General features: G+C 31.6%; 5 protein-coding genes and 1 long non-coding RNA gene across 8 annotated transcripts; 3 read left to right on the top strand and 3 right to left on the bottom strand.

The window, feature by feature from the left end:
- LOC109353484 lies at positions 367 to 1,013 on the bottom strand. Its single transcript, XM_019595783.1, has one exon. The coding sequence runs from the start codon at positions 952 to 954 to the stop codon at positions 595 to 597; it is 360 nt and encodes a 119-aa protein (XP_019451328.1). The 5' UTR covers positions 955 to 1,013; the 3' UTR covers positions 367 to 594.
- On the top strand, positions 4,460 to 8,088 carry LOC109354695 (ferredoxin-thioredoxin reductase catalytic chain, chloroplastic-like). Of its 2 annotated transcripts, XR_002108587.1 has the most exons (7): positions 4,460 to 4,639; positions 5,230 to 5,342; positions 5,908 to 5,957; positions 6,096 to 6,167; positions 7,404 to 7,464; positions 7,712 to 7,833; positions 8,011 to 8,088. XR_002108587.1 is itself a non-coding variant. In XM_019597361.1 (6 exons), exons 1-6 carry the CDS (start codon positions 4,543 to 4,545, stop codon positions 7,754 to 7,756), a joined length of 438 nt encoding a protein of 145 aa, XP_019452906.1. In that variant the 5' UTR covers positions 4,460 to 4,542; the 3' UTR covers positions 7,757 to 7,958. The 2 variants fall into 2 exon arrangements, 1 of the variants encoding a protein (XP_019452906.1); XM_019597361.1 differs by lacking the exon at positions 8,011 to 8,088 and having other exon boundaries at positions 7,712 to 7,958.
- Positions 8,146 to 9,703, bottom strand: LOC109354692 (zinc finger AN1 domain-containing stress-associated protein 12-like). Of its 2 annotated transcripts, XM_019597359.1 has the most exons (3): positions 9,540 to 9,703; positions 8,301 to 8,828; positions 8,146 to 8,210 (listed from the first exon to the last, which is right to left on the bottom strand). In XM_019597359.1, exons 1-2 carry the CDS (start codon positions 9,645 to 9,647, stop codon positions 8,349 to 8,351), a joined length of 588 nt encoding a protein of 195 aa, XP_019452904.1. In that variant the 5' UTR covers positions 9,648 to 9,703; the 3' UTR covers positions 8,146 to 8,210; positions 8,301 to 8,348. The 2 variants fall into 2 exon arrangements, with proteins under 2 accessions (XP_019452904.1, XP_019452903.1); XM_019597358.1 differs by having other exon boundaries at positions 8,146 to 8,828.
- LOC109354690 (U-box domain-containing protein 40-like) lies at positions 13,124 to 15,428 on the top strand. Its single transcript, XM_019597356.1, has one exon. The coding sequence runs from the start codon at positions 13,299 to 13,301 to the stop codon at positions 14,988 to 14,990; it is 1,692 nt and encodes a 563-aa protein (XP_019452901.1). The 5' UTR covers positions 13,124 to 13,298; the 3' UTR covers positions 14,991 to 15,428.
- On the top strand, positions 17,053 to 17,641 carry LOC109354696. The gene is made up of 2 exons (XR_002108588.1): positions 17,053 to 17,386; positions 17,564 to 17,641. It is a non-coding gene; the product is annotated as an uncharacterized LOC109354696 (long non-coding RNA).
- LOC109354694 (zinc finger AN1 domain-containing stress-associated protein 12-like) lies at positions 17,699 to 19,256 on the bottom strand. Its single transcript, XM_019597360.1, has 3 exons — positions 19,093 to 19,256; positions 17,854 to 18,381; positions 17,699 to 17,763 (listed from the first exon to the last, which is right to left on the bottom strand). Exons 1-2 carry the CDS (start codon positions 19,198 to 19,200, stop codon positions 17,902 to 17,904), a joined length of 588 nt encoding a protein of 195 aa, XP_019452905.1. The 5' UTR covers positions 19,201 to 19,256; the 3' UTR covers positions 17,699 to 17,763; positions 17,854 to 17,901.

The following is a 22,493-nucleotide window of genomic DNA, read 5'->3' as shown; positions in this document are numbered from 1 at the left end:
AAATGAACTATGCCCTAGGTGAACTATGCCCATGAGGTCACAGTTTGATTCTCAGTGTCCCTGTTTGGTGAGTGCTTTACCCAAGGTTTTAAATTGTATTTACCGCAATTGCTGACTATCGCTAGAAAATACGGCCACGATTAAAGTTACTATCGGGTTATGGAGACTACCAGAACTACAATATTACGACCTCGATTTACCTAACCACCACCTCCAACCCAATGGTAGCGAAATCCGGTGAAAAAACAACCAAAAAAATTAGCTAGGCTCAACTAGTTTCTCAACAAACAACAAGACACAAATGATAGCAGATTTATATATAATATCATATTAGATAAAAACAATATAAAATAGAAAAACATTAACACCAAAAAACCAACACCTATATACCATAGGAAAAACGAGTGATGAATCTCATAAACATCTGCAAAAAAATGAAAACTAACAAATTAAGCAATGAAGCTTAGAAAAGGAGTATAAATTCCAGTTATACCCTTATTACATCGAAATTATTATTTCTCTTAAACTAAATTCACTATCTCCTATTCAACGATTCGAATTCGGAGATTTTCAGATCCGAATTGAAATCAGATTTCACTCAGAATCTGAAGCACTATTATTATTGGCATGAAGATTAATTGTCTCCAATTTGAGTCGTTCAAGGGCTTTTTCATGAGCCCAAGTTTCGATGGTGAGATCAGGCTTAGCGTTAAGACCAACGCCAAGAATAACAATGGTGAGGAAGCTTGTGATGTAACAAGGAAGTTCCCAATCTTCCCATTTTCGAGATTGACCTGGTGGAGGTGGAGTTCGGTTCATGAAAAGACCTTTTGGTCGTTCTTCGTGACCAGGACTGGTCCAACGGCTTTGACCGGAAGATCCACCGCCGCGAGTGCGGTGAGATTGGAGGAGACGGCGACGGAGCATGGCGGAGGCGTTGGTTAAGGTAGCCATGGATGGAGATGGAGGTTTCTCTCTCTATGCGTTTGTTTTGCTTCTAACTGTTCTACATTTTCTCTCTCTTATTTTCTTTTTTCTTTTTTGTTTTTGGATTGTAAGCCCAATTATTTTGGGCCCATATTTTGAAGATAATCATATTATATCTACTTATCTTTTTCGCATATCTTCTTATATTTTCTTGATATTTCCTTTTATTTTATTTTAAGATATGATAATTTTATTCAAATTCTATCTTGTTTTTGAGAGATTTTATTGCTCTCTTAACATATTTATTCATTTGATTATAATGAATAATATGAACAAGAAAGTCAATTCTATCATGGCATCATAGTAGGTTCGCATAACCCTAGAAGAAAAATTAGAATATCTATCATCTTTCAGCAAATATAGATTCATAAAACTATCATCTTAATTAAAAACACCGAAGAAATGTCAAGGGCTAGTTCTCTCTCCTACCATAAATAGACCCTAATTCTTGAGAGAGTCATAAGGTGATCAAGTGATAAAGATGGAAGGCTTAGAAAGTCGAATGATAAGGAGGTTGATGATTCAAATTTCATCTATCAAAAAATATTAACATATTAACATTTGCCTATAAAAAAAGAATAAGTTTAAGTAATTTATATGGTTATGCCTTGGTATTTACTTAAGAAGATCACATGGAGGTGTTTGAGCAGAATGATTAAAGACATGAAATGTTTGAGAAAGGTGTGAGCAAGAATGAGGGGAGTGATAATTGTCAAAGCACAAGTTTAGCATATATAAAACATGGACTAGAATGCATACTAACATTAAAAGGTCATCAACTTATGGAAATTAAGGTGAATATTATTTGATTATTTAAGGTTGTTCAGAGGAGTTAAATTTTGTGATTCTGTGATGTGTATAAAATATGTTTTATTAGGAGATGTCGCAAAACTCATTTCACTTATGTTTATATTTCAAAAAGGAATATCATGCTTAGTGGGAAAAGAATTAAGAAGCAATATCTTTTGTTTTTAATTGTGAGCTAAATTGCAACAAAGCAAGCATGAGTTGTGTGAAGGTGATGAAAAAGATACATGACAAAGTAATACGGGACTTTTATTTTTTTTGGTTTCCACATGTATCCTCGTACGGGAGGCAATCCTATCCGAATCGGGAACATCTACAAATACGTGGGTTAACTCTCTTAGCGGACATTTTTTAACTCAGTTAATAATGGCTTGTGGAAATAAAATAAATAATGGGTAGTGTTTATATGTGTAGGATTATAATCATTTGAATGACAATGTCTACTCCTGAAAATGAAGCCTATGTAAATGATCATTGTTGAAAGATGAAGTATTTGAACAGTGCAACATAAATCAAACATTAATGCATATAGGCCTTTTTTACTTGGAGAAAAATAATTATGTGACATCTCATATTCCTTACTTATATTTAATTATCATTTTATACTTTTAAATCTGTATAAATCCTTAATTTTCTTTATTGTCATTGATTTTTTTTTAAATAAAACAAAAAATAATAAATAATAATAACAGCATAAATTTCTACGGGAGTATATTTGTTGTCTTATAAGATATTCTTCCGATCTTTACCGTGTAAGTTCATATATATATATATATATATATATATATATATTATAACATAAACATATAATATATATATATATATATTATAACATGAACATATAATATATATTATATGTTGAATGTTTTTCTATCTTTTAAAAGCAACCATCTATACTTGTTTTTTTTTTTATTATTTAATATTAATAATATAGATAAGGCCTAACTCTAATATAGTAGCAATAGAAGATAATATATTAAATTTTAATTTTTGTTAGGAAGAATTATCACTCAATTATCTACACTATTAATAAAAGTGAGGCACAATTATATTATTGATGAAGAGGTCTATGATTCAATTATGATAATTGTTAGAGTGAATTCATGATCCAAATTTATTGATTGTTGAGAGAATATGTGATCCAATTATCTTTTATGTTTAGGGATCATATATATGATACTTTGATTGACCTATACATAAGGAAATGAATTATCAGTCGCATTAAGATAAACTTATTTCCGAAAACTAAGTAAGATACTCTTAGGAATTAAGAGCATCAAGTGAGGGGCAACCACTAGGAGTTGTTTGCAGTCGGTTTTGATCAATTTTTAGGCAAAAAATCATCTGATCCAAAAAATTTATACACATAATTAACTTACCATCCAGTCTAATTTTTTAGACTAAGATGTTCAATCCAAATATTATATACAGTTTTGACTCAATTTGTATAATTTTTTTATAAAAGATTGAAATTACGCATACATTCAAATCCTAAAGTTGCCTAACCAAAACCCAAGTACTAAATTTCACTAGTAATAAGGCAAAACCAAACAAATTGATAAAATTTGATCGGTCTGAATTTGAATACACCTAACAACTATCTCCCACCGTCATGATGTATGTGCAAAATTTTAATAATGGATAGAGAGTTTGAGATATTTAATCTCATATATGCAAATTGATTATGTTATCATGATCAATTATATTTATGCTAAATGTTAATTATAATATTATTTAAAGTAATGAAATGTTTTATGAGTTAAATTGTATTAAAAGTTATTTTCTTATACTATTATTCTCTATGAACATTTTATTTATTTTTGACAGCTAGAAATGTTATAGTTTTAAAAAATTTAAAACAATGTAACTGATATTTTTATTTTATTATGCTTGAGTTTTCTTACATTTCTAGATGATATCTATAAGAAGTATGAGTTAGAACATATTAAACACCTAACACCACGCAATCATACACTTGATTTTTAGTTGGATTAAGATGAAGGTGACATGTAGATTATGTTCTATCATTTTCCTTTAATGTCTAATGTTATTATAAAAATTAATTGTATGTTTTAAATGTATTTGTTATTAAAAAGATTATAACTATCATGTAATTTTGTAATCTTCTCCATATTTGTATGGTGGTGTTTTTTCTATTTTTTAAAATTATTTTATGTTTTTATTTTAAAATTAATAGTATACAATAAAAATTAATATCTTTGGATAAAAAATAAAAAGAACCAAAAAACAGAAGAAGATAAAAATGGAATGACATATAAAAATGCATTAATTTGATTGTGATGTGAAAGTGTGGATAAGAATATGAATTAAAGGAGAACCAATTAAAGAATCCAAAAGTTGAAACTTAGCTTCAACATCAATTTTTTTTTTCCTATCCTGGAAATACAATTCAGTAGATATTTTTTTTATTTACAAAACTCAAATCTGATATATCACTTAAGATAAATCAAATATGTATCATTTGAACTAACCATAATCAGTATTTGTTAGCACTTACCACCACCAAGAAACACATACACTTTAGTGGAAGAAGATAATAACCAAACAAACAAATCAACACAGATATTTTTCACTTCCACAAAACGAGTGGCTTCAACACCCTCACAAAATTTCCCATTTTTTATTTAATTAATAAATAATCTCAATCTCATTTCTTAAACTATTTTTCACACACAGAGCGCAATAAAAAAAATCCATTATTATCATTTTGTTGCAGAAAAAATAATAATGACTTTACAAGCTTCCACCTTCGCCGTCGCCATTCCTTCCTCCGCCGTAACCCCTCTCCGGCGCCACCGCAATCTCTTCACCGTTCGAGCCCAAGGTCAATTTTCAACGCTCTGCAATTAATTTTTATTACAATTTTTCTACACCTTAATTGGGTTTTGATTATTGTCAAATTTGACAGGATTAGAGAGGATATTTCTATTATGAATGTTTTCAGAATTGAGAGGATTAGAGAAACACATAAACATATCCGATTTAATTAAGTGATTATTCAATAGACTTTATTGAAATAAGCTAAAAGGAGCTTATTTTGGTAACCTTTCTAACAAGTTTATTGAATTAAGCTAAAAAGAGTTTATAAGAATGTCCCATATACCATGAATGTTAGTTAAGCTAAAAAGAACTTATTTTCACTAGCTTCTGTAATAAGTTTATTGAAATAAGCTTAATTTTTTTATAGGAAGGTCATAACCTATTTTAATAAGCAGTTTCCATAAGCCCAAATAAGCTCTCTGATCTCTTTAAGTTCTTCTGAACGCTGCTTAAACAATGAATGGTTGAGATTATAAGTTAGTGAGGAATCATGTGACAATCTAAAAAGGTGGAGTTTTTGTGATGGTTGTGATTTTAATTTTCGTGATTTGTTAACACCACTTTTCTATGGAAATAATTTGATTGTTCTTGCAGTGGAGCCAACTGATAAAAATGTTGAAATTATGAGGAAATTCTCGGAGCAATATGCCCGGAAGTCGGGAACATACTTTTGTGTTGACAAGGGAGTCACTTCTGTTGTCATCAAGGTATATTCTTTACCTTTGGGTTGTAAATACTATATGAATTTTAACTTCCTTTTTTTTTGTTTTAGTAGGGGGCATTGCCAAATAAAAAACTCATACTCAGTTTATATTAGTTTAGATGGTAATATGAATCTTAGTGCAATTAGTTAGTCCTGCAATATCATGAAAAAAGTGAGAGTGGTGGGAGATTTATTGTTCACATGTAAACTAAAAATAGTTGTTAGAAATTTACAAAGGCTAGTCTCTACTTGAAGTTATGCTTTATTTGCCGGATTTAAACATGCTTTGGTAGTGTATAAGTGCAGTATGCATACAGATCTATACTTTAGTTGTAGGGGTAACCCAAAGGTAGATGTACGCAGACTTATTATCGCAACGGGAGAGACTGTTTCTCGGATTTGAACCCATGATCCCCAGGTCACAAGGCAAACAATCTTACCGTTGCACTGAGGCTCACTCTCTAAAAATGCCAATAAATAAAATGAAACAAAATCATTTAAACTTCCAAGATGGCATGTTGGAATGAAATTATACATGGAATCTTATAAATTTTTCTATTTTGAAACAGGGGTTGGCTGACCATAAAGATTCATTGGGTGCACCACTTTGCCCTTGCCGGTAGATGCTTGTTCTTTTGTCTTCTCGTCACCCATGATATTTTGTCTTCATTCTATACCTCTAGAAATGTAGCTACAAATACAATTTGATCAGTATCAATGTATTATAGCTTTATAATCTCTGATCATTGTGTTTTAGGCATTATGATGATAAACCTGCTGAGGCTTCACAAGGATTTTGGAATTGCCCATGTGTTCCAATGAGAGAGAGGTAGGGACATCTTTATAACTACTGGAATATACATGCTTTATATGATTTTATGTTACCAAGTTGGAAGCTACTTGCTCTGCATGGACCAATGCTTTTTTAAGAGTATATGTTTGTTTAAATTAGTTATATTTAGGATTGTATCGATAAATTACTGAAAACAACTCGTATCATTCTTGGCAGATGTTAAATGCTAGTTTAGAATAGCCTCTAGACTTGTCTTAACCCTCTAGAGAAGTTAACATAATAGTTTCTGATAAACTCATGTTCTTTGAGTATGTTTTAATAATTCTTCCCACTGTGAAAGTTTGTTTTAGCTCCGTTTCTTTTTTGATTTTTTATAGAGTTTTACATTTCATATTGTTGAAGTTAGCAAATTTAGAACAAATCCTATTGATGATTTGGTAACTGCAAAAAATCTACAGAAGTAAACATGATTCATAGTGAAAATGCGAGTCAAACCAACATTTATGTTCTTAGGAATATTTACTGAAGACTTTTGTGACTTCTTGGTTTTAAGAGTCTGAAATAGCATTTAACGCTTTGGTTGAAGGCTTGAAAAGCAATAACATTCCAATTTCTTCTTGCATAATTACTTCTCATAGCTAATATTTAAGTTCCGTCCCTTGGTTGCATTTTCTACACATTTGAACAAAACTTTTTTCTACTTTCTAGTGAAGCTTTATCAAATCTAGTTCGTAAGTCGTAGATTGCTTTTACTTTGTTCATATTAGTCTTCTTGAAGCTTTGATGAAGGATCATTAATCTACATTATATCATTCTTAGTATTTTCCCAGGATAAAATTATTCGCTATCTCAACCAACATCCACTCTTATCACAACGCATATTTACCTATGAAACAACTATATCAAATAGAACATACATAGCCACAGGCTTATTTGTCTTGTAAAAGTCTATAATTTAAGTGGTTGTTCATAATTAATTTTTCCTAAAAAATTGTTCTGTAGGTATTTTTACCATCAAGTTTAAAGTCTGACTTCGGTTTTCGTCCATTTTTGTCAAAGGCACCACAACTCTAGATATCTTGAGTAATACCGTAGTGTTCAGAACACCTCCGGAATACATTTGAGCTATAAAATCCCTTTGTTTTTGTTGTTTGTCAAGAAATGTGGATTAAAGAAGATTATTTTATGAAAATTTCTTAGTTATGCCCCAAATTGTCCCACTTAGATTTCATTTTTTAACTTCATCGTGACTTTGTTTGATACTTTTGGCAGGAAGGAGTGCCATTGCATGCTCTTTCTCACTCCTGACAATGATTTTGCTGGCCAGGAACAGGTAATTCTTTCATTCAATTTGTTCAAATTTTGATTTTGTTCCTCATGGTTGCAGCTGTGTTGGCCATAAGTGACTTTCATTTTTTCTCCTCGACCTCGACTTAAAAAAATAGGCGGCTCGATACACGAGGCTTCCACTTAGTGGGGTCTGGGAGGCTGCACGACCTTGACTTGGCACATCTATATTCAAATTTTGATTAGAATATATTTTCTCCCCTTAATGAGATTCAACATTTCTTGCCTTGCAGACCATCACCTTGGATGAGATTAAAGAAGCAACAGCAAATATGTAACAGATATGATGATTTAAGTTACTTGTTACAATCTGTATCTTTTGAATGATAAGTGAAAAAGAAAGGTCTAATAATATGTAGGTATTTGTATTTACCCAATACCACATGTAATTTTTTGACATTTGCCCCTTCTAAATAGCATTGCCTATATTGTATTACAAATCTCATTCATTTCATCACTTCAATTTTGACTGCTTATTTCCGAATGCAGCTTTTATTAACTTGTTTTAATATCTTTATCACACTATAATCAGGAAAACTGCAGAACTGGTAAATGATTAATCAGATATTGTTCAAAGGGACAACAAAAGGTGTGAAGAAAACAACATACCCAAAAAATGCTTGTGGGTATGAAAGCATGCTTAGTGCTATTTATCAAAACAAAATTCTAAGACAATGGATTTCAATATTGCATTATACCCATGTAAAATAAACTACAACATTCATATCCAAGGTTTTAAATTTGAGTCTCAATCGCAATTGCGACCAATATTGTGATTTTAATAGTCCATTACGATCACAATTGTGGTCGCATAAATACAATATAAGTACAATCACAAATAAAAACTGTGCCTATATCTGATCCCTACCCTCAGTAGGCCTTAACAGAAGGATTACTAGCAGAAGATGAATTATGCCCTTTACTCTTGCCACAGTCTTGGCCATTCCTTGAAGCCAGAGCAGCCAAGAATCTATTTTTCCATTGCCCATTAGCACCAGCACCAGCAGATGATAAAGAAGATGAAGTGACTCTGCCACAATCATGATCAGCAGGGAAACGGTGTTTGAGGCACACTTTGATGCTGCAAGTTTTACAAGTACTTGTATTAGAGAATGTTAGAATCTCTTTGCAGCGCTTAACCGGACACATCGGTTTCTTCTTCTTGTTGGGGTCACATTTTCCAGATTTTTGGTGCTTCTTCAAGATAGCTGCTTCCTCTTCTTGTCCTATGTAGCCTATGGTCTCCTCAATGGACATAGAACATGTTTGGCAAACAATTACCTTTCTGCTGTTGTGGTCAGATTTTGGGCATGTGTGGGACTTGTAGGATCTATGTTCTAAGCAAAATACCTGCATTTACATGTATGTTAAAACAGTTTTATTATGGACAAAAAAATTCTATACACATACAAAACACATGGATACTATGTGCAATTGCTGTAATGCTAGATGGTTTTAATTGCATTTCACAATGGTAATTACCACTACAATGTTATGGTTTTGACAATGTTCACAACCACACATCCAAATGGTGGATGCTATGGCTGCATTTTCCTCCATTTATCGGCAATTACAATAAACATAATTCAATGACAACCGCGACTGCAACCATAATTTATCAGTTTTTCACAATGAAATATACCTCCCATATAATGGTTAACAATGAGTTGATTCCAGGACAGATTCAAAAAACTTGTATGGGGTTAAATCTGTCCTACAATTCATTATTTTCACTAATTTCTAATATAGTGAAAGTGAAATATTTTAAATCTAAAAGCACATGGACATAAATAAAAATGTTTGGGAGAGTGTTATTAATAATAAAAAAATTAGTTTTTTAACTTGTTAACTAATAATTAAATCTATCATCAATGGAAAAACATATTGGTATATTAACCAAAAGACTTATGGACTAATATCTGATTTATTTATCACCATTTAAAATAAAAAATACTATTAGCTTATTAACTACTGTTTAATAAAATTTGCATAGATTTTATTCTCGCAAGTGAAGAAATTGTTTCGAGGCGATAGAATGGTATTGAAGAAAGATGTATGTACCTTTTTGCAGCCATGGCATGTAAAAGGAAGAAAATCAAGGAGGGTGCAATCTTGGTGTTGACAATGTTTACCCAAATCAGGAAAAGCTTCTGTTCCACCACTTGCCATTGATATTAATTATATTTTGTGAGAATGAATAAAGAGAGATTGAAGAATGATATATTGTTATATGAATTGAACATGTATAATAATATATGTATATATAGTTATGGTAATGTCTTGTTGCCTAAGATAAGAAAGACGTGTGATAACACAACAGAACATTCTAGTACCACTCGCCAATTTTTGTTTGGCTACGCGCTAAACATAATTAATTCTTTTTTTTTAACTTTTTTCTTTACCAAAATAATGATTCTTATTTTAATTATTTTAACAGTTTTTTTCTATCCAATTGAAATTTATGATGATATAGATATTTTTAAAGAAATTAATATTATGCACTAACAATAAATTAATTTTTTTATACTGTAAGGGCAACAAATGAGAATTAAAACTTGAATCTCTTTATCACTCTATTCTCTAAGCCCATTTTTTTCTTCTCAAGGGTGAGAATTTGTGTATTCATGTTCTCTTCTATTATAAAATACACCCAACATAGAATAGAACACACATGTTATGCCTCAATCTCTTTTAACATGTTCTTGTTTTTAGTTTTCTTAATTTTATTTAGAAGCTCTATATTTCTCTAACACAAATGATGGGCTTCTAGGTATATACAGCTTTTCTTTTAACTGCATCCGTTGAACTAGATTGCGATCAGGGAGTTTCCAATTACTAGGGAGTTCCACTGTTACCGAGGTATGAGAAAATTGGAGAGTCACAAGTGAGACATTACGTCTTGAACTAAAACCTTAAAGCATTAGTTTCATGGGCATTTCCTACTTATAAATTCTTTCATTTCCCCACATATTCAATGTAAGACTTGACACTTGAATAAACCCAAAAACATCATTTATATCTTGGTTATGCTATAATGGTTTTCCAATATACTGAGATAAATAGATGCTATTTGTAATGGACTTGGTTATGTTTTGGTTTCTAACCTTTATTTTCATTTCTTTTCCGTTGATAATTTTTTTCTAATTGGAACTTCTCCTCTTGGTCTTGTTAGTTATGTTAAGTGAGATTCAACCTAGGTTTCACTCCTATTTTTTAATCTAATATTTCTATTTTTAATTTTATCTTATATGCCCATTCAAATTATTATATTTGTTGCACTTATATCGTGCTTTTATTTAAATGCAACCTTAGGTTCCTTAATCATTAATAACGTAATATATTTTTTGGGATAACAAATATAATCCCAAATAACCACTGAAAAATACATAAAAAAATGTTGTTCCATGCAGGTTGACACTTTTTCACCTTAATATTCAGTACCATAACGAATAACACCAAAAATTCCTATCCTTATATTTCTCTTTATTTTTCTATCAACTTGTTTGTATATTAGATCCAACACATATAAACTATGTTTGTTGTAATATAATATTATCTCCAATTTTATCTTTGGATTAATTGCACATGTCTTACTTAACATGCCTTTCATATACTATTTTTTATGAGTAATGTTATCTCCTCTTAAAATAAGCTTAAAATCCAAATCCACCTTATTATAAAAGGGTACATTATCACTTTTAAGTAACACATGTCATCTTTATTTATACGAATCCAAATAATACTTTAGGACGGTATAATATTTTTCAATTTTATTTCTATTTAAATATACACAATAAATCCATCATGATTCCAAAACTTTTTTTCATAACTATAGCTTGTCATTTATATTCCCTTTTAACTATTTAGTGAGAGAAAAATTATTGCATGATCTTAAACTAATGGTCCTCATATATTGAAATTAACCATTGATTATATATAAATGGGTTAAAAATTGTTCAAAACCAAATATCCGTATTTCCCTTTTTATTTATAACATTAATAATTATTTTCCAACGTTCAAGTGTTGCATGCAAAGTATAGTGTACTTCTTACAATTTTTTTTAAAATTCAAGAACTATTTGCACATCATGCAAAAGGTCGTTGTTATAGTGAGGAACTATTTCTCAATTGAACCAATATTCAAGTCTTATTTACATATTATGTAAACTAATGAATTAAATGCATATCATGTAAAGTTAGAGAGTATTTTTGTCATATAAAGATATTAACACACAAATTAAGGTAAAGGAGACATAAGTGAAAAGTTTACGCAACTCAACATCGAAAAGTTAAATAAATAAATAAATAATTGAACGTAATTTCTTCCCCTTGGGACTTAATATTCATATTACAAAGATCTATGTTTCAAAACAAAATGTAGAGTAAGTTTATCACGTGGTTTGTGGATCCATCCAATAAAGTTGTCTTTTTTAAATAGCCTTGTATTTTGTAAATTAAGATAAAGTTAATCTTAACATAATTTAGAAAACACATGTTATTATTCTACTCACCAAGTAATGCATAAATCCATGTTCTACATCATTTAGAAATATATTTTATGAAGGATAATAATCATCATAAAGATAAAGGAAATAACAATAATGGTCTCTTAACATGAATTGGGTTGGGCCAGGAAAATGAAATATGAATCCCATCACTTTTACCAAAGGAATGGTGAGATTTGTTGAATGAGATCTGTTGTCCCCAAATCTGTCATCAAACCTGTCCTAACCAATCATAGAATGAAGCAAAAATTATTAAGTCATGAATATTTAATTTTTTTAACCGACACAGCATAATATGATTAGTTTGGAATAGGTTTCGGGATAATAGATCTTTTTTTCCATATTTGTCCAGCCGAGAACCATCCATAAAGGCCCACATTGATGTGCTTAATTAGTGCTAAAGGCTTAACCGATTAATATTGAAATAATGAGAAGGAATTGTGGGTTCATTGGTTGGAAAAAACACATTCCTCATGCAAAAGTGTTATATGCTAAGATACCCTTTAGTAATTGTGTTAATTCATTAAAAAAAGGTTAAAGTTGTAAAGTGAAGGTGGGGTATGGGGAAGACTGAGAATACCACTTTTATCTTTAAACTTTTGTTGCTGTTTGTGGTTTTGCCCCAATGGTATATTTGGTATTTTCTTCACAAAAGGAGAAAAACAGAAGCATAGTGCTATGAACATTCCTGAATAGTGATACTATGATGAAGTTTATGTGGAATTTACTTAATTGAACGTTTACATCAAATGCTGGACCAAATTCAAAGTAGAACAAAAAACAAAACCAAGTAGAAGACACATTTTTCACTATCTTAGTTTATATTTACATATTCTTTTTATCTAATTCATATAGATTATAAAATTTAAATAAAAATAGTTATTACTTTTAAGTCTATTAAAAAAGATATTCATAACCATTATACAACAATAGATAAACAATCGATTCATTTATGAGAAGGAATTCAATTACTTCAAGAATAAGTTTTTTAAACTTACTCAGGTTAAGAATGGTGTGTTTGCGATGTATGATCACTCCCTCAGCTTTTCCTTTCCTATGGGTAGATATCCCAAAAGCAAAGGAATCAAAACTCTACATCACACCACAGTGGCACAGTCCTCAAACCCAAACCCTGCACCTGCTACACCAAATCAATCATCATTCTCTGACTCACTCACTCTCTTTCACCCACTACAACCCCTTCAACACTTAACATACTAACATCTATCAAAACCTTAAATTATGGGATCTTCACCTCATCTCTATATGCTTCACAAAAAGTGATAACTTCATTCAAACAAGTTACAACAATTCCATGGAGATTCAACAAACACTGAAGCTCTTAGTCCACAGAAAAAACACACACAACAAGAAATCAGATAAACTTCCACAACCCATTACTCCAAGGTTCAAATGGAAGCAAATCTTTTTCCACCACACCAAATCACAACAACAACCACCTTCAAAACCCAACAACAAAATTACAGAAAAACCCCCAGAAGAATTTCTCTGCCCCATAACCAAAACCCTAATGTCAGATCCAGTTATAGTCTCTTCAGGCCACTCCTTCGATCGAATCACTGTTCAAACTTGTCAAAATCTCAACTTTACCCCTCAACTCTTAGATGGTACTACCCCTGATTTCTCCAACGTTATCCCCAACCTTGCCCTCAAATCCGCCATAACCAAATGGTGTATAAACTCCAACAATACTCTCGTCGCACCAGATTCCACCACTACAGAAAACATCATACACGCAATAATTTCAAAACAGAGTGATCAGAATCAGAATGTGCCAACCCAAGTTGCTACAGTTTCGGAAAAAGATTTGATTTTGAGGATGGAGGAAAACCCTAATTTCAATTTCAACCGCGCCGAAACCCAAATCCCTAATAGGCCAGCACTTTTTTATTCTACCTCAGACGAATCCATAGCTACTAATGCTTCAGCTTCAGCTTCAACACCACCTCTTCAATTTTCAATAAAACCTAGTTGCTACTACTCTTACTCTTCAAATTCCTCTTCTGAAATTGAACCCACCACAATCCCTGAATTGGAACAAATCATATCAAACCTCAAAAGCCCCCAAATTTTCATCATCGAAGAGGGTTTAATTTCACTTAGAAAGATTACAAGAACAAGAGAGGAAATTAGGGTTTCTCTCTGCACATCTCAATTACTCTCTGTTTTAAAATCTCTCATTGTTTCAAAGTACACGAATGTTCAGGTCAACGCTCTTGCTTCAGTGGTCAACCTTTCGTTGGAGAAATTAAACAAGGTGAAGATCGTACGGTCAGGGATTGTTCCACCGTTGATTGAAGTTTTGAGGCTGGGATCCTCTGAATCGCAGGAACTCGCTTCCGGTGCGCTCTTTAGTTTGGCTATAGAACATGATAACAAAACCGCCATTGGTGTTCTGGGTGGTTTGCAACCCTTGCTTCACGCGCTGCGTTCGGAGAGTGAGCGCACGCGTCATGACTCGGCCCTAGCGCTTTATCATTTATCCATGGTTCAGAGTAATATGTCAAAGATGGTTAAGTTCGGTTCGGTTCCAGTTTTAATGATGATGGTTGAGTCGGGTCATATGATAAGTCGGGTTTTGTTGATTTTGTGTAATTTGGGCTCTGGGTCGGATGGGCGGGCTGCAATGTTGGATGCGGGTGTGGTTGAATGTTTGGTGGGGTTGTTGGGTGGGTCCGAGTTGGGAATCGGGTCAACTCGAGAGAGTTGTGTGAGTGTGATGTATGCATTGAGTCATGGTGGGTTGAGATTTAAGGCATTGGCAAAGGCGGCAGGGGTGGTGGAGGTGTTGCAAAAGGTGGAGAAGGTCGGGAGTGAGAGGGCGAGGGAGAAGGTGAGGCGGATTTTGGAGATGATGAGAGGGAAGGAGGAAGAGGAGGAGGATGTGGATTGGGAGGATCTACTCGACTCCGGGTTAGGTTGTCGAACTCGTGGCCGACATTGTAGCGAGTTGGATGATTCTAATGCTAACTCGTCCGAGTTTTGACTATAATAACAACAATCAAGTTTTTTTTTGTTCAGCGTAGTCGGCTACATGTGTCAAACAACTTCATAATTCGAGTGCTGAGTAAGGCTACAATTTTGTTCTTTTTACAAGTGTAATTATTGATTTTTTACATCTTCAAACAATGTTGTTGAAGTTGCTGCTTTGTTGTTGAATTTTTCCTCATTGTTTACTATTTTAAAGTTGGATTAAAAGGTAGAACCCTGAATTTATTTATGGGTTCTCACTTATGAGGAGTAGAAATACAACAATCGTTATGAATTTCAGCTGGAATGAACTTATGAGGATTAATTGTGATTAGGGAACATTGATTGTAATGTTGTTGATGGAATAAACTAGGAGAAAGATTAATAAAGATAAAGATTTTTGAGCCAGAAAGTGATGTTGTAGTTTGGAATATATGCTATCACTTTATTTTATTCCATCGTTTGCATAAGCTGGTTATCTTTATTTTTTCTCTCCTTTTTGCACACAAATTTTGCTATCTTAAGATAATTTAAGGTCAGATTATACGTTTTTCATTCTTTGATTCCATTTAGAGTTAAGTAAAAGTTTAACTTCTGAAAGTTTACAATGAATCTATGAAGTTATGAACATGAAAGTGTTGTAGAGTTATTTAGTGAAAACTTGTTCAATGTCCCAGAATAATGCTCAAAAGAGTAACAACTTATTCTATCTTATTCTTTTCCCATTTCACTTTCTTTTCTTTTCTTTAATTATGTGCTCCATAAGGTCATAATCTAGAATGAAAAGGTTGTTTTATTTAGGTCTTACATTTTTCTTTTAAAAAGTTTTATGTGGGTGAATTTAGTTTGATTTCATGATATGATATTACAATTGTAGAAAGCTCCTCTAATTATTTCATCATATTCAATTATAAATATAGCATAAATTAATAAAAATAATAAGGAAAATGTGACATACATTGTTAAGAAGTTATCCTATTGCAAAATCTTCCTTTGTTAACAAATGGTTGGGTAGTGAAACAGAAAACTTGTTGGGAAAGAAACCATGAGAGCCACATTTCTTCACACATTTCATTGATGAAAATAATAGAATGAAATAACCCTAGGCTCAATGGTTCTAAGTTGAGATTCCAATTTGAATACTACAAGGAAAAAAAAACTAAAAATCAAGGGATGGGGTACTATGACAACTATAGGTACATTTACTCACAATTGGACCATGCTGCTGTTGTTGAGTTAGAGAAGAAACCAACACTTTTCCGGGGGGAAATGGTTGAAGAGATAGGGATGAAGGCTCGAAAAGAATGCCGGATTTCGTACAAGACGCCGGCTCTATGGTAGGACTACTTACAGGAGAATGGTTGAATCTTGAGTTGTTACTCAATACTATAGGGATGGTGGTAAAGACTATGTGATCAAAAAAATGTCTACACATTTTAACATTGGATTCATGCTTTTGGGCACATGTTGAAGAGGCTCTAATACCAGAGATTTTCTTGCATAAAAGCAGCTATATGAGTTGGTGAAAAGAGTATAAAGAAATTAAGGGAAGTTCATATGATTCAACACTTGCAAGTTTCATGAACAATGCTAGCAATTATGAAGACTATGCTAAAGGAGCTTTTGATTTCCAATGAATGTACAATAAAGCATGTGGGAATGTGATATTTCCTTTCAAGATTGAGTTCAGTTAAAGAATGATGGAAATGTATACACTCCAACTTTTCCGATTATGAGTAGAAATTAATTAAGTTGAACTTCATTAAGCTCAGCTCGACTCGTTAAGGATTAGTTCGAATCTAATTTTTAGTTAAGTTCAATGTCAAACTATTTTTTTAACTCAAATTCGACTCAATTATAGTTCACTAACTCAGATTAACTTACCCATGCATAAATTTAATAAGGTGCAAGTTATTGATGGATTATAGACATGACATGGACATAGTCATAGGCATAGGCATAGAAATAAATATATAGGTAGAAATGTATATACAATTAGTGATTTAAATAGTGGACTGCATTACATAATTCGACTACAATATAGCAATTCTTTCATTCAATTTGTTCAAATTTTGATTTTGTTCCTCATGGTTGCAGCTGTGTTGGCCATAAGTGACTTTCATTTTTTCTCCTCGACCTCGACTTAAAAAAATAGGCGGCTCGATACACGAGGCTTCCACTTAGTGGGGTCTGGGAGGCTGCACGACCTTGACTTGGCACATCTATATTCAAATTTTGATTAGAATATATTTTCTCCCCTTAATGAGATTCAACATTTCTTGCCTTGCAGACCATCACCTTGGATGAGATTAAAGAAGCAACAGCAAATATGTAACAGATATGATGATTTAAGTTACTTGTTACAATCTGTATCTTTTGAATGATAAGTGAAAAAGAAAGGTCTAATAATATGTAGGTATTTGTATTTACCCAATACCACATGTAATTTTTTGACATTTGCCCCTTCTAAATAGCATTGCCTATATTGTATTACAAATCTCATTCATTTCATCACTTCAATTTTGACTGCTTATTTCCGAATGCAGCTTTTATTAACTTGTTTTAATATCTTTATCACACTATAATCAGGAAAACTGCAGAACTGGTAAATGATTAATCAGATATTGTTCAAAGGGACAACAAAAGGTGTGAAGAAAACAACATACCCAAAAAATGCTTGTGGGTATGAAAGCATGCTTAGTGCTATTTATCAAAACAAAATTCTAAGACAATGGATTTCAATATTGCATTATACCCATGTAAAATAAACTACAACATTCATATCCAAGGTTTTAAATTTGAGTCTCAATCGCAATTGCGACCAATATTGTGATTTTAATAGTCCATTACGATCACAATTGTGGTCGCATAAATACAATATAAGTACAATCACAAATAAAAACTGTGCCTATATCTGATCCCTACCCTCAGTAGGCCTTAACAGAAGGATTACTAGCAGAAGATGAATTATGCCCTTTACTCTTGCCACAGTCTTGGCCATTCCTTGAAGCCAGAGCAGCCAAGAATCTATTTTTCCATTGCCCATTAGCACCAGCACCAGCAGATGATAAAGAAGATGAAGTGACTCTGCCACAATCATGATCAGCAGGGAAACGGTGTTTGAGGCACACTTTGATGCTGCAAGTTTTACAAGTACTTGTATTAGAGAATGTTAGAATCTCTTTGCAGCGCTTAACCGGACACATCGGTTTCTTCTTCTTGTTGGGGTCACATTTTCCAGATTTTTGGTGCTTCTTCAAGATAGCTGCTTCCTCTTCTTGTCCTATGTAGCCTATGGTCTCCTCAATGGACATAGAACATGTTTGGCAAACAATTACCTTTCTGCTGTTGTGGTCAGATTTTGGGCATGTGTGGGACTTGTAGGATCTATGTTCTAAGCAAAATACCTGCATTTACATGTATGTTAAAACAGTTTTATTATGGACAAAAAAATTCTATACACATACAAAACACATGGATACTATGTGCAATTGCTGTAATGCTAGATGGTTTTAATTGCATTTCACAATGGTAATTACCACTACAATGTTATGGTTTTGACAATGTTCACAACCACACATCCAAATGGTGGATGCTATGGCTGCATTTTCCTCCATTTATCGGCAATTACAATAAACATAATTCAATGACAACCGCGACTGCAACCATAATTTATCAGTTTTTCACAATGAAATATACCTCCCATATAATGGTTAACAATGAGTTGATTCCAGGACAGATTCAAAAAACTTGTATGGGGTTAAATCTGTCCTACAATTCATTATTTTCACTAATTTCTAATATAGTGAAAGTGAAATATTTTAAATCTAAAAGCACATGGACATAAATAAAAATGTTTGGGAGAGTGTTATTAATAATAAAAAAATTAGTTTTTTAACTTGTTAACTAATAATTAAATCTATCATCAATGGAAAAACATATTGGTATATTAACCAAAAGACTTATGGACTAATATCTGATTTATTTATCACCATTTAAAATAAAAAATACTATTAGCTTATTAACTACTGTTTAATAAAATTTGCATAGATTTTATTCTCGCAAGTGAAGAAATTGTTTCGAGGCGATAGAATGGTATTGAAGAAAGATGTATGTACCTTTTTGCAGCCATGGCATGTAAAAGGAAGAAAATCAAGGAGGGTGCAATCTTGGTGTTGACAATGTTTACCCAAATCAGGAAAAGCTTCTGTTCCACCACTTGCCATTGATATTAATTATATTTTGTGAGAATGAATAAAGAGAGATTGAAGAATGATATATTGTTATATGAATTGAACATGTATAATAATATATGTATATATAGTTATGGTAATGTCTTGTTGCCTAAGATAAGAAAGACGTGTGATAACACAACAGAACATTCTAGTACCACTCGCCAATTTTTGTTTGGCTACGCGCTAAACATAATTAATTCTTTTTTTTTAACTTTTTTCTTTACCAAAATAATGATTCTTATTTTAATTATTTTAACAGTTTTTTTCTATCCAATTGAAATTTATGATGATATAGATATTTTTAAAGAAATTAATATTATGCACTAACAATAAATTAATTTTTTTATACTGTAAGGGCAACAAATGAGAATTAAAACTTGAATCTCTTTATCACTCTATTCTCTAAGCCCATTTTTTTCTTCTCAAGGGTGAGAATTTGTGTATTCATGTTCTCTTCTATTATAAAATACACCCAACATAGAATAGAACACACATGTTATGCCTCAATCTCTTTTAACATGTTCTTGTTTTTAGTTTTCTTAATTTTATTTAGAAGCTCTATATTTCTCTAACACAAATGATGGGCTTCTAGGTATATACAGCTTTTCTTTTAACTGCATCCGTTGAACTAGATTGCGATCAGGGAGTTTCCAATTACTAGGGAGTTCCACTGTTACCGAGGTATGAGAAAATTGGAGAGTCACAAGTGAGACATTACGTCTTGAACTAAAACCTTAAAGCATTAGTTTCATGGGCATTTCCTACTTATAAATTCTTTCATTTCCCCACATATTCAATGTAAGACTTGACACTTGAATAAACCCAAAAACATCATTTATATCTTGGTTATGCTATAATGGTTTTCCAATATACTGAGATAAATAGATGCTATTTGTAATGGACTTGGTTATGTTTTGGTTTCTAACCTTTATTTTCATTTCTTTTCCGTTGATAATTTTTTTCTAATTGGAACTTCTCCTCTTGGTCTTGTTAGTTATGTTAAGTGAGATTCAACCTAGGTTTCACTCCTATTTTTTAATCTAATATTTCTATTTTTAATTTTATCTTATATGCCCATTCAAATTATTATATTTGTTGCACTTATATCGTGCTTTTATTTAAATGCAACCTTAGGTTCCTTAATCATTAATAACGTAATATATTTTTTGGGATAACAAATATAATCCCAAATAACCACTGAAAAATACATAAAAAAATGTTGTTCCATGCAGGTTGACACTTTTTCACCTTAATATTCAGTACCATAACGAATAACACCAAAAATTCCTATCCTTATATTTCTCTTTATTTTTCTATCAACTTGTTTGTATATTAGATCCAACACATATAAACTATGTTTGTTGTAATATAATATTATCTCCAATTTTATCTTTGGATTAATTGCACATGTCTTACTTAACATGCCTTTCATATACTATTTTTTATGAGTAATGTTATCTCCTCTTAAAATAAGCTTAAAATCCAAATCCACCTTATTATAAAAGGGTACATTATCACTTTTAAGTAACACATGTCATCTTTATTTATACGAATCCAAATAATACTTTAGGACGGTATAATATTTTTCAATTTTATTTCTATTTAAATATACACAATAAATCCATCATGATTCCAAAACTTTTTTTCATAACTATAGCTTGTCATTTATATTCCCTTTTAACTATTTAGTGAGAGAAAAATTATTGCATGATCTTAAACTAATGGTCCTCATATATTGAAATTAACCATTGATTATATATAAATGGGTTAAAAATTGTTCAAAACCAAATATCCGTATTTCCCTTTTTATTTATAACATTAATAATTATTTTCCAACGTTCAAGTGTTGCATGCAAAGTATAGTGTACTTCTTACAATTTTTTTTAAAATTCAAGAACTATTTGCACATCATGCAAAAGGTCGTTGTTATAGTGAGGAACTATTTCTCAATTGAACCAATATTCAAGTCTTATTTACATATTATGTAAACTAATGAATTAAATGCATATCATGTAAAGTTAGAGAGTATTTTTGTCATATAAAGATATTAACACACAAATTAAGGTAAAGGAGACATAAGTGAAAAGTTTACGCAACTCAACATCGAAAAGTTAAATAAATAAATAAATAATTGAACGTAATTTCTTCCCCTTGGGACTTAATATTCATATTACAAAGATCTATGTTTCAAAACAAAATGTAGAGTAAGTTTATCACGTGGTTTGTGGATCCATCCAATAAAGTTGTCTTTTTTAAATAGCCTTGTATTTTGTAAATTAAGATAAAGTTAATCTTAACATAATTTAGAAAACACATGTTATTATTCTACTCACCAAGTAATGCATAAATCCATGTTCTACATCATTTAGAAATATATTTTATGAAGGATAATAATCATCATAAAGATAAAGGAAATAACAATAATGGTCTCTTAACATGAATTGGGTTGGGCCAGGAAAATGAAATATGAATCCCATCACTTTTACCAAAGGAATGGTGAGATTTGTTGAATGAGATCTGTTGTCCCCAAATCTGTCATCAAACCTGTCCTAACCAATCATAGAATGAAGCAAAAATTATTAAGTCATGAATATTTAATTTTTTTAACCGACACAGCATAATATGATTAGTTTGGAATAGGTTTCGGGATAATAGATCTTTTTTTCCATATTTGTCCAGCCGAGAACCATCCATAAAGGCCCACATTGATGTGCTTAATTAGTGCTAAAGGCTTAACCGATTAATATTGAAATAATGAGAAGGAATTGTGGGTTCATTGGTTGGAAAAAACACATTCCTCATGCAAAAGTGTTATATGCTAAGATACCCTTTAGTAATTGTGTTAATTCATTAAAAAAAGGTTAAAGTTGTAAAGTGAAGGTGGGGTATGGGGAAGACTGAGAATACCACTTTTATCTTTAAACTTTTGTTGCTGTTTGTGGTTTTGCCCCAATGGTATATTTGGTATTTTCTTCACAAAAGGAGAAAAACAGAAGCATAGTGCTATGAACATTCCTGAATAGTGATACTATGATGAAGTTTATGTGGAATTTACTTAATTGAACGTTTACATCAAATGCTGGACCAAATTCAAAGTAGAACAAAAAACAAAACCAAGTAGAAGACACATTTTTCACTATCTTAGTTTATATTTACATATTCTTTTTATCTAATTCATATAGATTATAAAATTTAAATAAAAATAGTTATTACTTTTAAGTCTATTAAAAAAGATATTCATAACCATTATACAACAATAGATAAACAATCGATTCATTTATGAG

Source organism: Lupinus angustifolius, chromosome LG08, assembly GCF_001865875.1.
Source record: "Lupinus angustifolius cultivar Tanjil chromosome LG08, LupAngTanjil_v1.0, whole genome shotgun sequence".
In the NCBI taxonomy this organism is placed as follows: domain Eukaryota; kingdom Viridiplantae; phylum Streptophyta; class Magnoliopsida; order Fabales; family Fabaceae; genus Lupinus; species Lupinus angustifolius.
Note: the sequence above shows the minus strand (reverse complement) of the source record. Positions and strands in the feature narration are given on the sequence as shown.